Source organism: Mastomys coucha, unplaced genomic scaffold (assembly GCF_008632895.1).
Source record: "Mastomys coucha isolate ucsf_1 unplaced genomic scaffold, UCSF_Mcou_1 pScaffold11, whole genome shotgun sequence".
Classification (NCBI taxonomy): Eukaryota; Metazoa; Chordata; class Mammalia; order Rodentia; family Muridae; genus Mastomys; species Mastomys coucha.
Window position 1 is genome coordinate 32,857,683 of NW_022196893.1, and position 17,599 is coordinate 32,875,281.

A 17,599-nucleotide genomic window follows, 5' to 3' on the forward strand; every position below is an offset into this window, starting at 1 on the left:
ATCAGTGAGGGCGGCCTCTCCCTGCTGCTCGGACTGGGTCACGGCAGACTCCAGCTTGGTGTTCTGGGAGGCAGGGAGGGTTTTTAAAGTCTCCTGTTATCTATGTTCAAGGTCCAGAATTCACTGTTGAAGTCACTATTTTCAGGAAACGCTGGTACTGTGTTTTTAATTCTGGACATTGGCCTACCTGTGCAGATTCCTGGCTTCTTTGGAAATGCCAGGAGTTCTGACCTTGCTAACCCTGCCTGCCCTTGTTGCCTGTTTCTGTTGGATCTGGTTAGTATTGCTCTTCGTGTTTTAAAATTGGCCACAGTCTCGTGCTTAGGATTATCTGTTGCTCATAATCATCAGCTTCTGTTTGCCTGAGTATGTGTCTGTTGACCTAGGATGATGGGCTGGAGAGGTTAAACTGTTCATCCAAATCCCATGACTTGTGGGTGCTAGGACTGGGTTTACAATCTAGTTAGTTCTCTCATTTCCATTCTGGCCCTGAGACCAGAAAATTCCCTGCACCTGTCCACTGGGCTCCATCCCCATTCAGCAGCAATGGAAGCATTTTTAGGAGACAGTTCAGATGTTTGGTGTTGGTTTCTATTCTTACCCATAGGCAAGAAGCCTAGCTTGCACCTGCCTGCTGCTAACTGACTCTACTCTCTCCCCATGAATGGTGCAGGCTGGGGGTTGGGACTCTGTACCTGGCACTTGGCATTCTCGATCTCTGCCGTCAGCCTCTGGATCATTCTGTTCAGCTCGTTCATCTCCTCCCTGGTGCGGCGTAGAGTCTCCCCATGTCGGATCACCGTGGCTTTTATCTCCTCACACTGAGAAGAGTGGGAGATGCCATAAAGTTCAGAATAGGACAGCCACCTACTGAGCACCACGGATGAGGGTACAAGCTGCTCAGTAGCAGCCTGTGCAACCAGGTAGCAAGGCTCATCCTACCTTGAGGTCTAAAGAATCAGAGTACTCTGAAAAGGGAGCTCTTTCTAATAGACAACTCCTATTCTGTCTATTGCCGCGTCTAAGGGGCGAGTGTCTGGACCTCTCACCTTGGTGCGGTACCAGGACTCGGCCTCAGCGCGGCTGCGGCTGGCAATGTCATCATACTGGGCCTTGATCTCAGCCACGATGCAGTCCATGTTCAGGTCCCTGCTGTTGTCCATCTTGACGATGACGGAGGTGTCTGAGATGTGGGAATGGAGGAGACGTGTTTCCTTTGTGGGGAGAGAGAAGAAAGATCTTTTTAGTTCCCATCCCTGCTTTTGGCAGCCTACCTTCTCCCCTGTCCTGTGTGCCATCTCCCTCCATCCCCAGGGGTCTCAGTCTGGTGGTCATTTTGTTCCTCTCCACCTTGGAACCATCCCTCAGTGCTCTTCATGCAAAGTTCCAGGCCCAAGCAGAAGAGACACCGTCTCCATCTGTGACCTCAGTTTTTGCTTCAGGTCTAAGTGTTTACCACCTGTGAGCACCGTAGTTACAGTAACCAGGGAATCTAGCTTGTTTGGGGAATGGGGCGAGAGAGCAAGCTATGGTTCTCCTCTTTGAGATACAGAACCTGACTCAGATCTCCCCAATATTCTATACCCTGTGTCCACTGGGGAGCTTAGAGATCAAAGTGGTCACTAGGTCCTTTCCAAAGTGTCATGGGCTCCCCCTGGCTGCCTCACTGCCCTGTGTCCCCTCACCTCCTCATACAGTTGCCGCAGGAAGTCGATCTCCTGTGTCAGGGCTTCCGCGTTGGCCTCCAGGTCTGACTTATGGAGGTAGGCACAGTCCACATCCTAACGGGGGAAGACAAACCAAGAATCTCATGGGGAAGTCACCAAATTGCCATTCCTCCTCTCTCCAGTTAGTAGACTCAGCAGTTTGTTCCTGGGAGACTTTCTATAGTTTGTTGTCTTGGCCAGAGGCCATGGTGTGAACAATCCCTTTTGTATCCTTGGTAAGGAGTCAGTGTGGGAAGGAAGGGAGGAGGGATCTGAGGATCCCAGGCACAACCTCAGTAACCACTGGAATAGTTCTCCTAAATCCACAGCTAGCATCTTTGCCAAAACCTGGGTCTAGTGTGGAAGTATGGAATGGCTCATTTTCAACGAGGTCCTGCAGCTGTGTTCTGGATCTTATAGGAGAACCAGGCCTATGTCAGAGTTGAGGGCCCAAGGCAGCCCAGCATGATCCTTTGCATCTGGGCCTCAGGTGCTCACAGTAGTGTGTTCCTGGAAGTCCCCTCATCCGGGAGGTTAGTACCTGAGGTTGTCCTTGCTGAGTCATGTTTAGGAAGCAAGCAATGGCAGACATTCTTCACTACCAGGTGTTTCCCACTGTGGCTGTCCAAGGTTGCCCGGGAAACTCGTGATCTCTTCTTCACTACTGTGTATCAGGTGCCTACTCTATGGGAGGCCCAGGGCCAAGGGAGACTACAAGCCTAGGCAAATGAGCATGAAACATCTGCTCGGAGTGAGGCTGGCAGTGGCTCTATGTCTCAGGGCTTTGCAGGGGTTGGGCTGGTGGCTTTGGGGAGCAGTGGCCTCCAGTGTCCAGTAAAGGTGCTGAAAGCCAGCTCTGGCTGAAGGATGACCATTCTGAGTTACTCACCTTCTTCAGGGCCACAAATTCATTCTCAGCAGTGGCCCGTAGTGCCACTTCCTCTTCATACCTGGGGACAGAGGACAACAGGGCTCAGATCTGAGGAGGGGAAAAAAGGCCCAGATGAACATATCCCAGGACCTGGATCTTTGGAACAGACATGACAGCCCCTTGGTGCTCCTGGATTCTCCTGACTAAGATGGGTCAGGCAGGATCCTTGCACCTTTCAAAGGCCCCTGTGTCTGGGCTGTGGTTCTCTGGGATCAAGTAGGCCTGGCTCTGGAGCCTCCCTCCCAGTCTCCCTTTAGGGCCTAGCTCAATTACGTAGAACATCAGCAGGTGCTCAATGACCCTTTTGCGAATTAAAAAAAAAAAAAAAGTAAAAAATGAGTATCTTAGAATCTCTGCAATCTTTATTTAAAAAAAATTTTTTTTTTTAGATTTTATCTAATTTTCTTTATGTGTATGGGTGTTTTGCCAGCATATGTGTCTGTACACTGTGTGTATGCAATGCCCGTGGAGGTGGTACCAGATCCCCTGGGGCTAGGGTTATAGATGGCTGTGAGCTGCCAGGTAGTTGTTAGGATTTGAACCCTGTTCTTCTAGAAGAGCAGCTTGTGTTTTTAACCATTGAGCCATCTTAGAAGAACACTCCCTCCAGAACAGTGGTTCTCTTTTTTTTCTTTTTTTCTTTTTTTTGTTTTTTGAGACAGGGTTTCTCTGTGTAGCACTGGCTGTCCTGGAACTCACTTTGTAGACCAGGCTGGCCTCGAACTCAGAACAGAATAGTGGTTCTCAACCTGTGGGTCATGACCTCTTTGGGGTCGCGTGCTAGATAGCCTGCATATCAGTTATTTGCAGTATGATTCATAACAGTAGCAAAATGACAGTTATGAAGTAGCGACAAAGTAACCTTATGGTTGGGGGTCAGCACAATATGAGGAGCTATGGTAAAAGGTCGCAGCTTTAGGAAGGTTGGGAACCACTGATCTAGAAGCTTGTATGTGGCTTTGTCTTCTCTCTTTAGGGAGGACCCCTGGGGAGCACCCCTTTAAAGTCTCATTCAAACCCACTGTCTTTGACCTAATTTCATTTGTTTCTACAAGCCCTCCTCCCCAGTAGCCCTCACCTCTTCTTGTAGCCCTCCATGGCCTCCTGCACGTGGTTGAGCTCAGCAGCCAGCCTCCCGCTGTCGGCCTCCACACACTCAGCCTCCCGCCTCAGCACCTCTATGTAGCCCTCGAACAGAGGCTCCACGTTGCTCTCACAGCACTTGCGGTTCTGGTAGAACTGCCACTTGGTCTCCAGCAGCTTGTTCTGCTGCTCCAGGAAGCGCACCTGCGGTGGGAGAGGGAGAAAGTCTGTTCGAGGAGCCTTGTCCTCCTTAGGGCATAGGAAGGGCAGACAGAGCTCATCGAGGAGGCGCGTAATGGTGGGCAAATGAATTTCTGTCCAGATGGGGTAAGAGGGAAACTATGAGGCATGTAGCTGCTCTGGGTAACTGAGTGGCTCCAGGTAAGGCAGAGGAAAGATCACAGGGCTGTGAGGAGAAAGGAGAGACGGGAGCCTTTCACCATGAACTCCCTCAGCGAGGGTTGTAACTTATCTGATGTCCTTGGCGATCAGCTGAGAATGGACAAAGTGTCGAGGGAGTCCTGGGGGCATGTCAGGGACAAGAGGGTGAGCGTTCTGGGGCTCTTGCCACAGAAGAGGCCTGGAGTCCCAAGAGAGCCTGTACTTGCTAGTCTCTAGAAACCATTCAGACTGGAGAAGATTTTAGAAAACAGGTCCATGGGGATGTAACCATCTACTGTCAGTCAAATAGACTGGACTGCGGATGTGGACAAGGCTCTCTGTGTTGGCTGAAGAATGGCAGCTTGGTCTGACTAGCCCTGGGCCTCTGGGTTTCCACTCCCTGAGACTGGACTGGAGCAGGACTGCCTCTCGCCGGCAAGCCTGGCCCCTGTGCACCTACTTCCAAGAGTACAGCTGATGATTGGAGTGTTAGAACTTCCAAACCGGGACTGGGGTCCTTGGTACTGTGTGCATAGGATGGCTTTGGTGGTCTTAGTGGCCTAGGATCCTGTGGCTTTCTCACCTCTACCTTCCTGTTCAAGGGTGTGGCCGGTTCACACACCTGCTGCCGAGGTGCAGAGAGGAGGCTGCCCGCCATACCACATCACCCAGTGAGCCAGAGGAGGAGGTAGGCAGTGGGCAAAGGCCACAGACTCTTGGGCCCAGGTTCCTTTCTGCTTGACTGTGGCTACTTTACCAGGGTGTAGCCTGGCTAGGGGGAACTGTGACTCTGGGCTTTGGGCCCTCTAACTCAGGGACCGAGGAATGGAACACTCTGTGCCTGATCTGACTCTGTGGAGGGATGGCTCCATCACTGTCACTTTTTCTATGCCTAGCACGAAGGGCTATGCTGGAGGCATCAGTCTTTACGAACTTCCGGTTTGCAGCTCTCTGCCCTCTCTGAAGACACCACGCTGCTTTATCTAAACACACGTATGTGTGCAAGCGCAGGAATTTGCACTTGGGGCACACTAAAACAACGAATTCACCGTGTTGGGAAAGCAGTCTTACTAGGTATGTGCCAAACGATTTCACAAAGTACGCCATTCTAGTTGAGACTGCCCCACGGGGCTATGAGCTTTCTTCATTAAAAGTGGGAAAGTAGGCTGCATTAGAAAGGGGAGAAGGCCAATGTCCTCTCAGTCTTAAGCACTGGAGCAGTCTTGAAGAGGTGTGACTTCTCATCAGCTAAAGTTACTTAGAAGCTCCTATTGTGACGACCTGCCTGGGGATTGCTCCCAGCAGGTCCTTAGGTGCCAGGAAGGGCTGGCCCAGGACACCCACCTTGTCGATGAAGGCCGCGAACCTGCTGTTGAGGCACTTGATCTGCTCCTTCTCCTCATGCTTCACGCACTGAGCATTGGGGTCGATCTCCAGGTTGAGGGGGGTGAGCAGGCTCTCATTGACAGAGACGGTGGTGATGCAGGGGGGGCTGGGCCCACAGACGCCTCCAGATCGGTATCCGAAGCTGCGTCCGCAGGAGCCAGAGCGGAAGGGTCCGCAGACGCTGCGGCTGCCGAAGCCCCCTGAGAGTCCGCGGTAGCAGGAGATGCCCCTGTAGGGAGCTGCAGAGATGCAGCAGCGGCCGGGCCGGGGACCGCATGCTGAGGCGCAGCTGAAGGCGCGGACCCCACAGGAGGCACCGAGGCGGGAGGAGAAGCAGGACATGGTTCGGAGGCGATACAGAGCCAGGCTGGACCCCGAGGCTCGCACTGAGCCTTATATCGTGCAGGAGGGAGCGCGCCCGCCGCCCAGGCGTTTATGAGCTTGCCTGTCGGAATCAAAGCAGTCCGGGCTACCTTGCCGTCCCCATAAAACGGCGTTCTTCTCCCGCCCGCCCGGGCTTTATGGTGCCACTAAGCGCCTGGTCAGCTCCGGGGCTGGGCACTATGGGCATCGGGCGGGACCCTCCTGTCGCGCTACTGGGATTCACTGGGTCACTGTCTCCATCCCAGGCTGGCTCACATCCCACCTGGTTCTCCATCCTGAAGGCTAGCTGGGAAAGCCCTGCTGGCCTTGGATGTCTGGTGACCTTTGAATTCATGCTGTAGGGGGCGTGCTTGCACACAGGCCTTTGAAGTTACGGGCAAATTCATATCCAACTTTGGGTGGTTGAATAACCTTCCTGAGCCTTAGATGTCCTGTGGGGAGCAGGGATAAGGGGATGATGATGATGATGATGATGATGATGATGATGATGATGATGATGATGATGATGATGATGATGATGATGATGATGATGATGATGATAATTAATAATAATAATAACCGGAGAGCTGCTGAGAGGACTTAATAGGATAATGGACCCGAAAGCCTCCAGGGCAGGACCTAGCACTTCAGAGCTTCAGAAATGTTTGCTTGTTTATCTATTTGTTTCACTATTGTTAACTTGTTATTCTTCCTGAGTCCCTTTAGGCAGAAACTTTCCCATCTCTCTCTCTCTCTCTCTCTCTCTCTCTCTCTCTCTCTCTCTCTCTGTCTCTGACTCTCTCTGTCTGTCTGTGCGTGTCTGTCTTTCTCCCTCTTTTTCTGTTACTGTCTTTCTGTCTCTCTGTGTGTATCTCTGTCTGTCTGTGTTACTCTTTCTGTCTCTCTGTGTGTGTCTCTGTTTGTCTGTCTGTCTTTCTGTGTTACTCTGTCTTTCTATCTCTCTGTGTGTGTCTCTGTCTGTCTGTCTGTGTTACTCTGTCTTTCTGTCTCTCTGTGTGTGTCTGTGTGTGTGTCTCTGTCTCTCTGCCTCTCTCTGTCTCTGTCTGTCTGTCTGTCTGTCTATCTGTCTGTCTTTCTCTCTCCGTTGCTCTGTCTTTCTGTCTCTGTGTGTGTCTCTGTCACTCTGCCTCTGTCTGTCTGTCTCTCTTTCTGTCTTTCTTTCTTTCTCACTCAGCTCAGCTCCTTTCTCCTCTAACTCTTCTACCTTCCCTAGCACTTTGGAGAGAGGGGCCACTAACCCGGATGGCCGCTCTGCCTAGTTCACTGTGGAGGAATTTTCCTTGTTTTTGAGACAAAGAGGGATTCACATCGTCCAGGCTGACCCCAGATCACCAGCCTTGAGCTCATGGTTACTGCCTCCACACCCCAAATGCTGGCACAGCAGGCGTGAGCCACTGCATCCACTGTGGAGGGCTCTTTGACACATGATTTCTCCCAATTCAAAGGCTTTCTTCAGCGTTTGTGCCCATTCACCTGCTTAGGAAAATGACCTCATAGTGGCACAGGGACTTAGTTAGAAGGCTCCAAAGACTGGAGTCAGGATCAGAGAGTTCTGAGGGATCAGGACTGCTCCAAGGCTGTCTCTTTAGGGCCTGTGCCTGTGTGTGCGGGCTGTGAGCTGAGTAAGGCTGGGAATCTTGGTGGCAGGAGTATGGGCTGCTTTCGATGGTTATGGACACTGACTCCAGGTGGCTAGAACCATCATAAAGGAAGTTAATTACCTGTCCCATCGCTAGCAGCGGAAACCAGAGTGTGTGCTCAGCAGCCAGCATTAAAGAGAAGCCTGCAGGTTACCTGGTGCTTCCTTTGTTTTAAAGCTGTGCTATTATTGTGCATGCAATAATTAAATCTGGGAACTCCAAGGTCATCATAGCCAGCTCTGACAGCTCACTTCGAAGGAGTGTTGGATTGCTACCAACTCTGTCCTTTACAACTGTCTCTCTTGGGATGGGTTGATTTGGTCCTGCCTGGGTTTATTTCCTCTCAGTTTAGCCTAGCCATGGTTCATGTGCATGAGATGGATCTTCAGCTCTAGTGTCTTGTCTGTAAGATAGTTCTCTCTGTCTCTGTCTCTTTCTCTCCTCTCTCACTCCTCTCTCTTCTCTCTCTCACACTTCCTTCTCTCTCCTCTCTGTCTGTCTCTCTCTGTCCAGTGCCTTACTCTGTAGCTCAGGGTGGCTCTGAACTCTGGATCTTCTTCCTGAGAGCCTGTGCTACCACATCTGACTCAAGATTGTATATTTTTATTCCTTTGATTTTTTTTCCATCTGTGTTAGGGATAAAAACCAGGACCCTGTGCAAGCTGATAATTGAATCCTCCAGGAAGCTCCCATTCCAATTTTCTTTTGGGAGTGGTAGCCTTGAGGAGTCCCCCCTGGGGGTGTTCCTTGCTAAGGGGTCAGAGTTCCTCTGAAGTTTGAGGATTTACATCGGATGTGTGGTAGCGTTTGCACAGTTCTGGCTCAGATTTTTCTGTGTTTCAAACAGAATGTCTATGCTAGCACAACCAGACAGGGTGTTAACAGCCAGTCTCTCTGCACAGAAAAGTATGTGCTTGTGAAATCCAGAGACTGGGAGAGCTGTAGGCTGAGTTGAGCCTGCTAAGTACACAACCTGAAAGGGGTGCCTTAACACATTGGCCACAGTGGTTCCTCCCAAATGTTCATACTGACAGCCGACCCAGCCTTTGGGGAACATGCCCCTTGGTAGTCCCTTTATTATTCTTGGGAGAGAAGTAGGCTGAATCATGGGAAATACCAGATGCAATCCAGGACTGACATCTTCATCAGAGCATCAGTGATGACAGGTGTGGGGAGGGGAGGGGAGGGCTTCCCCAGTCTCAGCTCCTGGAGGCTGTGGAAGGCCTTTCAGGTGGAGCTGCTGTCTTGTCTTGGTCATCATGACCATCAGGAACCAGGCTCAGGGGTTCAGCTAGGGCAGAGCAGGCATACACAGGTTCTCTATAGGAACCCCAAGTTATATGAACTTTTGACTGGGTGAGCCTCAAATTGAGGTTTTGGGCCAGGTAAGGGCATGGCTCTTGGGGTGGATCTGGAGAATGGGGAAGAGTTGGAAAGTACCAAGATTAGAGAGGAGCAGGGAGAGTACTATGTGTATGTGTGTATATATGTGTGTGTGTATATATATATATGTGTGTGTGTGTGTGTGTATGTATGTATGTGTATGTTTGTATATATGTGTATGTATGTGTGTGTTTGTATGTATGTGTGTATATGTGTGTATGTGTGTATGTGTATGTGTGTGTTTATATGTATGTGTGTATATGTGTGCGTATGTGTGTGCTTGTATGTATGTGTGTATATGTGTATATGTGTGTATGTATGTGTTTGTATGTATGTGCATATATGTGTGTATATGTATGTATGTGTGTATATGTGTGTATGTATGTGTTTGTATGTATGTGCATATATGTGTGTATATGTATGTATGTGTGTATATGTGTGTATGCGTGTGTTTGTATGTATGTGTGTATATGTGTGTATGTGTGTGTTTGTATGTATGTGTGTATATGTGTGTGTTTGTATGTATGTGTGTATATGTGTGTATGTGTGTTTGTATGTATGTGTGTATATATGTGTATGTGTGTGTGTTTGTGTGTGTATGTGTTTGTTTGTGTGTGTGCATGTATGTGTGTGTGTACACATGCATGTACATGGATGTGCATGTGCACTATTTCTGATAACTTTACCCTGAAACATCTTGAACATCAATGGCTCAGAAATACCTTTCTCAGGCTGGAGAGATGGCTCAGCGGTTAAGAGCACTTACTGCTCTTCCAAAGGTCCTGAGTTCAAATCCCAGCAACCACATGGTGACTCACAACCATCCGTAATGAGATCTGATGCCTTCTTCTGGTGTGTCTGAAGACAGCTATGGTGTACTTACATATAATAAATAAATCTTTAAAAAAAAAAGAAATACCTTTCTCCATGGCAAGTCCCTGAAGTCAAATATCACTCATAGCTTTTGCCAAAGCTCCATTTTCATCATGAAACCCCAGGGAAAGGGGAAATGTTCAACATCCTCTGAACCCACAGTAATTGACAAAATGGTCATTAGATGTAGGGAGGGAGAGGGCCTCCCATCTGGGTTTATGAATGATGGCATTAAGGGAGACATCAGGTCATGCTCTTTTTGCTCTGGCCCCATCCTTTCTGGCCCATCCTAGAGTCGCCACCACAAGTGGACAGTTTTGTCTGAATTTTGGCCGGGGAGCCCACTTGACCAGGGTCTGGATATGTCTCCAGCTGCATTTTCTCTAAACCCCATCTCAGCATCTCTTGCCACCTGTGGCCTCTCTGGGGGGATTTTACAAGCAGAGTATCTGTGGGGCTTTTGACCTGGGCTCCTATAGTGCTGGCAGCATCAGAGGACTCAGCCCTTCTGCACCATCACCAGCATGTCAGTTGGCAGCCTCATTATTGTGGTGTCCTGGGGCACTGTGGGTTGCAGCTTCTAGGCTGACCATTTGGGTTCAATTTCCAATAATGAAAAAATAAGGTTTGTGCCAATTGTCCTGGGCTGAATCTTCTACAGGCCTTCATTTCCATGGAAGGAGGACTGAGGGACAGGAGGGATTGATTCAAGAGCATCCCCAGGCAGACGGAGGAGATGGACAGACATCCAGGAGACTTAAAGATGAGGCTAGAGCAGTGGGTTTTAAAGTATGTGTGGTTTTGTTGCTGTTTCTTGAGACAGAGTCTCTTTATGTAGTCCTAGCTGTCCTGGAACTTGATATGTAGACTGGGTTGGCCTATGACTCTGGGAGATCCACCCATCTCTGCCTCCTGAATGCTGAAATTAAAATCATGGGCCACCATACCCAATAGATCAGTGGTTTTTATATACAACCTCTAAAGATGCAGAAGTCAGTCAGTCAATCATCAATCAATCAACCAACCTACCAAGCAGGCAAGCAGTCAAGCAACCAAAGGGCCTTTCTTTTCTCTTTGCTCTTGACTGTGGCTAGCTTGAGTTCCTGCCTTGACTGTCCCAGAAATGACGGGCTACGATTTGATGTTGTAAGCCAAGGAGATAATTTTCTCCACTTGGTTGAGATAGTTGTCACAGCAACTGAAGTGAACCATCTACATGCGTGCATCCTGTATACCTCTTCTGAGTGCTGACTGTAGCCTGATTGTACTTAGTACTGGGAATGCAGAGACAAAAGATACAGTTCCTGCTCCATGGCTCATGTTATACTCTTTCCCCCCAAATCTAAACTCAGGGAAGTTTTTTGTTTTTTACTAATAGGGGCTGAATCCAAGACCTTTGAACATGCTAGGCAAGTACTCTACCAGTGAACTACCCCCAGCCTGGGAGACTTATGTTAAAATAACAAGACTGAAGTCTTTAAGATGAATAACAGCTGTTGTTAGCGTACATTAAAGTGCTGCTGGGGATGGGTAAGTTCCCCTGGACTCATCTCTTCCTTCTGCAGATTTTCGGTAAGTGCTCGAGGACTGTAGGTCAGAATCAAGGTGAGTGGGTGTATCCAGCAGGCCCCGGAGAGCCACAGGTTCTTTGTGTCACCCTTTACTGATGCACTGAGAGGTGAACTCCAGGATGGCCAAGACAATGAATTTAGCAAATGAAGACTTTAAGGAAATGCATACAAGTATGGCCAAAGGTCTTGTTTAGTCTCGGTCTTAGTTAGGGTTTTACTGCTGTGAACAGACACCATGGCCAAGGCAACTCTTAGAAGGACAACATTTAATTGGGCTGGCTTACAGGTTCAGAGTTCAGTCCATTATCATTAAGGCAGGAGCATGGCAGTGTCCAGGCAGGCATGGTGCAGGATGAGCTGAGAGTTCTACATCTTGTTCTGAGGGCAAACAGGAGAAGACTGGTTTCCTGGGAGGGAGCTAGGATGAGGATCTTAAAGCCCACAACCATAGTGACACACTTTCCCCCCAAAAAGGCCACACCTTCTAATAGTGCTACTCTCTGGGCCAAGCATATTCAAACCATTACAATCTTGATGAGTAAAAGAAATGAAAATAGAGCAGAATTAAGTGGAAATTTTAGAATTGGAAACTACAGTTACTAAAATAAAAAGTTCAAGAAATGGACCCAAGCAATAGGTTGCAGATGTTTAGGCTAGGTCCATTCAGAGCTCACAGGGGTTGGAGAGATGGCTTAGCAGTTCACAGTGCTTTCTGCTTTTTCAGAGGACCATCCACAATGAGCATCACACAACCTCCTTAAGCTCCAGCTCCAGGGGTTCTGATACATCCTACTGGCCTCTCCAGGCACCATCCATGTGTGGTACACTAAAGCTTGGACACTCACCCATACACAAACTTACATGCACAGAGACACACAGACAGACGTACTTGCACAGACACACAGTCACACACACACATACAATAAAATAAATGTTAGAAATCAAGCCCCAGAAAAATTAGGGCTTTTTAGTATCAGAGCAAATAGCAATTCGTCCCAAACAGAAGATGGAGGGAGGGCTGGCAAGATGTCAGTGGGTAAGAGCACTGACTACTCTTCCGAAGGTCCTGAGTTCAAATCCCAGCAATCACATGGTGGCTCACAAACACCCTCTTCTGGCGTGTCTGAAGACAGCTACAGTGTACTTGTGTATAATGATAAATAAATCTTTAGTCTGGAGTGAGCAGGGACTGAGCCAGAGGAGTTGACTGGAGCGAGCAGAGGTTCTAAAAATTCAATTCCTAACAACCACATGAAGGCTCACAATTATCTGTACAGCTATAGTGTACCCATATACATAAAATAAATAAATCTTTAAAAATAAAGAAAAAAAGAAAATGGAGGGAACCGGAGTATGTCTCTTGCAATGTGTCTTTTCCAGGATTCTCCTCTAACTGGCAGATATCCCTGGGGGATTTTTTTTTTTTTTTTGATTCGTGTTCAGTTTATGTATGCCATGACATTGCTCTGGCTTAAGTCTAACTTGGTGCTTCCCTTCCCTGGTTTTTGGGAAAATCCTGGCTGGGGGAAACTCTGTTTCTTCCAATGGAATATAAAAATTAAATGTACTATTACAAGAGATTACTACTTCCAGACCTGGGCAGGGAAGGGTGGGTACCATTAGAACAGCCCCTTTCCTGGGTCCTGTCAGGTATGTATGGGGGTGTGTCATGCATGTGTGGGGGTCCTGTCAGGTATGTATGGGGGTATGTCAGACATGTGTGGGGGTAGTGCAAGAGGTAAGAGGCAATTAGTAGTACACATCAGGGGATAGGGTGTGCATCTTTTTTATGGTTAAGTGGCTTAAAGAGATGGGGGAAGTGGAGCATCCAGTCTTCTAGGTGAGGATGCTCTATGTTCTTCTCTCTCCAGAGGCTTGGGCCACTGACGTGTAGTGTTCTATTTTTAATGTCTAGGCAGCAATCTTTTCCTGTGTTGCTCACATTACAGTAGAGTTGGTAAACTTGGAGACAGATCATAGGAATGTTCTAACCCAAAGAACAGAGAAAAAATACTGAAGGAAAAAATGACAGTCACAGGGACCCAGAGGACAGTAAATAACTGAGCATGCTCACGGTCTGTTACTTGGAGGGAAAGGAGAGCAAGGTCAAGGCAGGAGGAAATCTATAATGCCCAGTGTATAGATCCTCTCGGTCTCCAGATACAATACAATGACTCACAGAAAGCTGTGATCTTCTCTGTGTTCCTGGAGTTACTCCCCAACAGCCTGAATGAGCCAAGATCAGCCTCTTATCTTTATTTTAAACATTTAATTAATTAATTTTTTTTAGTTTATGTATTTGGAATTTTGCCTGCATGTAAGTCTGTGTGAGGGTGCTAGATCCTTTGGAACTGGAGCTACAGACAGTTGTGAGCTGCCATGTGGGTGCTGGGAATTGAACCCAGGTCCTCTTAACTCCTGAGCCACCTCTCCAGCCCTGCCACACCCGCCCACGCCTCTCATCTTTAATAAGACCTTTAAATGAACAGTAGTTGAAACAAGGAAGGGAGATTTAATCTGTGTGATCATAAGAGGTGGACAAAGAGATCTGGAATTCTTCAACAAGGCACAGAAGATGAACAAAAGATTGATTAAATTAATCATTAAAACTTTTACTTATCAAAATGAGCCATAGAGAGAGAAAAAAAGACAAGCTATAAACTTGAAGATAGTGTCTGTGATACCTGTGAAAGGAAGCACTGCCCAAAATATAAGGAACACTCATGATCCCATCAGAAGAACTGCCTGATGGAGGAGCAGAAAGGAGGAGACACGTCCATAGCCAGTGTTTGAAGGCATATTACACTCCACCAGTGATTATGAAGATGCAAAGCCAGACCCAAAGTGACTCGGATTCATTATTGTGATGGTTAATATTGACTGTTGACAACTTGACAGGATTTAGAGACACCATAGAAACAAACTCCTGGGCACATCTGTAAGGGAGTTTGCAGATCAACTGAATTGGGAAAACCCGCCCTAAACAGGGCAGCACCTTTCCACGTGGGGGTGGGGTGGGGCTGAGGTGTCTTGGGCTGGATAGAAAGGAGAACCTGAGCTGGCATGTGCTTATTGCTGTCTGCATCCTGACTGCAGATGCGGAACAGATCTCAGGTTCAGGCTCCTGCTGCCATCCTTCCCTGCCATGACACACTGAACCCGGAACTGTGAGCCAAAACTATCTTTTGCTTTCTTAAGTGAGGTATTTGTCTCAGCAACAAGTAAAGTAACTAATATAATTATAATTTCTTGTTAAAAGTTACATTGGAGAGGATTGTAGTGGTGCTATTAACCAGCTTTTTACTTCCAGGTTGGCGTGGTTGGCGGAGCCCCAGTGGTTGGCATGGTTGGCGGCGTCCCAGTGGTTGGCATGGTTGGCGGCACCCCAGTGCTCTAGAGTCCCCAAGGCCGTAACTAACTCAATGGTTGGGCCACTTCCAACCCTCCCCACAGCTAACACCCTCTCCCCTCCGATATTCTCGAGTTATTACCGTCTAAAATCTATACTTTATCTCTGCTACCCCAATCCCGGCCGCGGGAGTGGCCCCTGGGGCTGCTTTTCCCTGATTCTTACTTGGTCGGTTCTCTGTCTTCCACAGTATCATATTTGTATCCTCTTCCTTCCTTCTCCCTGGTGATTCTCATTCTCCCTGTCCTGCCCTTGAGGATTTTCCTCTCTGGAAATCCTCCAAGTCCCGCCTCCGTCCCTCTGCCCACTCATTGGCCGCTGGCTCTTTATTGACCAGTCAAAAAAACAGCTGTTGGCAGGGAGTCACAGCACATCTGGGGATTCCCCTGTAGGCACAAACCCAATCCCCAAGAGAGGCTATTTCTTTATATGTTACCAGTGAAAATGTAATTATAACGAGTTGGAAAATAATTTCCTATCCTTTTGTGAAATTGAATTCTCTGCCCATCTTGTAACTCTACTCCTAAGTGTATACATGGGCACCATCTTACTTCTTCTTTTTTTTTTTTTTTTTTTTTTAGGTTTATTTATGTATATGAATGTATTGCTGGCCACCCGTGCACCCTGTGCCCATAGACATGTGCACTGGAACTGGAGTTACTGGTGGTTACGAGCCACAGTGTGGGTACTGGGAACTGAACCCAGGTCCTCTGCAAGAGCAGCCAATGTTTTGAATCACCAAGCCATGTCTCCAGCTCTATGCACATGCCATCTTTGTAAGAAAAACACAAAAACAAAATAAAAAACAAAATTATACCGAGATAGACTCACAACACAGTCAACTGTGTCCTAGGGAGGAAGCCTTCCCCACTTTAACCTTCTTTCCCCCTGGGCTCACAACACCAGCTCCTTCTATCCCCTGTCTCTAAAAATTCCAATTGGAACCCTGCAACTGTAACTAAGTGAGGTCACAGAGCAAGCAGGAGGGGTGTCCTCAGAGTGAGGAGCTCGTGAGCACCTTAGGCTGGAGCTAGGCTGTGGTGTTTGAGAGGTTTGGAGGCATCAGGAGGTCCTTTATCATGGTGAGACTTGCCCATGGATCATTAGTCATGTGGGTTTAGGCTCTCAGACTCCACCAGGTGTCCAGTGCCGCCAGCCACAAGCTGTCTGCTGTATTCCATTTACCATGGGCACCTTTGACAGGAAGGGTACAAGAGACATTTGTGGGAGATGTTAATTTACAATTTGACCCTGTCTGTTCCCCCATATTCTGCCTGTGAAATTTGCACTGTGCTGGTGTGAGCAGTGCACAGTGAAGTTCCTGGTTAGGATGAAGGCATGGGTGGTCAGTCCCCTTTGTCCGCAGAGTGTAGAGCTGACAGCTAGGGCTTACAACATGGTCTGGACAGCTGAGGGAGATATCTCAGTCCATAATGCAAGTGCTTGTTCCAGAAGCTTGAGGATTCAAGTTTGATCCCTAGAGCCCAAGTCAAAATCTGGTGTGTGCATGTCATCTTAGAGCTGGGGAGGCAGAGACAGGAGGATTCCTACAGCTCTCTGGCCAGCCAGCCTAGCCTAATGGACAAAATCTAGACTCTAGTGAGACCCTTTCTCAAAAAATAAGGTGAAACACACACACAGCTAATGTGGACAGCTGTTCTAGGGAACAACATTCAAAACTGACCTCTGGCCTCCACACAGACTTACACAGACAGACAGACAGACTGACACAGACACAGACACAGGCACACAGACACACACACACACACAGACACACACACAGACATACACATAGACACACACACAGACACACACACAGACACAGACACACAAACACACACACAGACACACACACAGACACACACATAGACACACACACAGACACACACACAGACACACAGACACAGATACACACAGACACACACATAGACACACAGAGACACAGACACAGACACAGACACAGACACAGACACACACACACACACACACACACACACACACACATCCCTGAAACTCAGTCTGGCTCAGGCTGACCCACTATCCCTCTCCTTTGTGTTCCTATTTCCTTGCATGTGGTAGGGAAAGAGCCCCAGCCTGTCCAAGGAGAGATCACAGAGAAAAGTCTGACTCTTGGCCTGCTCCAGAGGAGGTGGTGTGGTCCCAGCTGAAATGGCGATTTTGTGCTAGTGTGCCCATTCATCACAGATGGCCAGACACTGACCTCATCCATTAGAGACAGCATTTCCCAGTACTGTGGACTTGAGACAGGAGCTGGCATTGGACCAATGTCACTGAATTCTGATCAATAGTACTCATTAAGTCATGGACATTTATTCACATGCCTAGTGGTTGTTTTGCTTAGGTACAAAAATCAAATGGTCAGAGTCGGTAAGCTTCTGTCTTGGGCTACATATACCTTGGCTCTCTATGCCTGGGCTTTAAAAGTTGTTTTCAGCCAGATGTGGCACTGTTCATTCTCGAAGTACCCATGCTTATGAAACTGAGGTTTGAAGACCTTGAGCTCAAGGTCAGCCTTGGTTGTATAATTGGACTCTGCATTTAAAGAGCTGTTTTTGGGCTCGTGAGCTGCCTCGGCAGGTAAAAGCGCTTGCCAAGTCTCTGATCCCCAGGATTCATGTGGACTGTCTCGGGTTTCCATTGCTGAGAAGACACACCATGACAAAGGCCACTCTTAGAAAGGACATTTCATGGGACTGGCTTACCGTTCAGAGGTTCAGTCCATTTTCATCCTGGCAGGAAGCATGGCAGCATCTAGACTGTCAAGGCGCTGGAGGAACTGATGGTTCAGTCCATTTTCATCCTGGCAGGAAGCACGGCAGCATCTAGACTGT

The 17,599-nt window shown here is 48.2% G+C and overlaps 3 protein-coding genes across 4 annotated transcripts in view; 2 read left to right on the forward strand and 1 right to left on the reverse strand.

Annotated features, from left to right (window-relative positions):
- LOC116080140 (keratin, type II cytoskeletal 80) overlaps positions 1–5,844 on the reverse strand; it is a 92,245-nt gene extending 86,401 nt beyond the window's left edge. The window contains exons 1-6 of the mRNA XM_031356421.1: positions 5,446–5,844; positions 3,716–3,924; positions 2,596–2,656; positions 1,686–1,781; positions 1,050–1,214; positions 696–821 (exon numbers count right to left, since the gene is read on the reverse strand). Coding sequence (XP_031212281.1) covers positions 696–821; positions 1,050–1,214; positions 1,686–1,781; positions 2,596–2,656; positions 3,716–3,924; positions 5,446–5,829 — 1,041 coding nt within the window. The 5' untranslated portion in view covers positions 5,830–5,844. The remainder of the gene's footprint in view (positions 1–695; positions 822–1,049; positions 1,215–1,685; positions 1,782–2,595; positions 2,657–3,715; positions 3,925–5,445) is intronic.
- The window catches only part of Krt7 (keratin 7), a 70,942-nt gene that overhangs the window by 21,109 nt on the left and 32,234 nt on the right, over positions 1–17,599 (forward strand). The window lies entirely within an intron of this gene.
- The window catches only part of LOC116080175 (keratin, type II cuticular Hb1-like), an 8,661-nt gene continuing 5,317 nt past the window's right edge, over positions 14,256–17,599 (forward strand). The window contains exon 1 of one of the 2 annotated variants that reach the window (XM_031356469.1): positions 14,256–14,540. Coding sequence is in view for 1 of the 2 variants with exons in the window: in XM_031356463.1 (XP_031212323.1) it covers positions 15,827–15,829 (3 nt within the window). In the remaining variant the exon portion in view is untranslated. Of the gene's footprint in view, positions 14,541–15,707; positions 15,830–17,599 lie in introns of those variants that run through there. The other variant, XM_031356463.1, reaches the window with a different exon arrangement.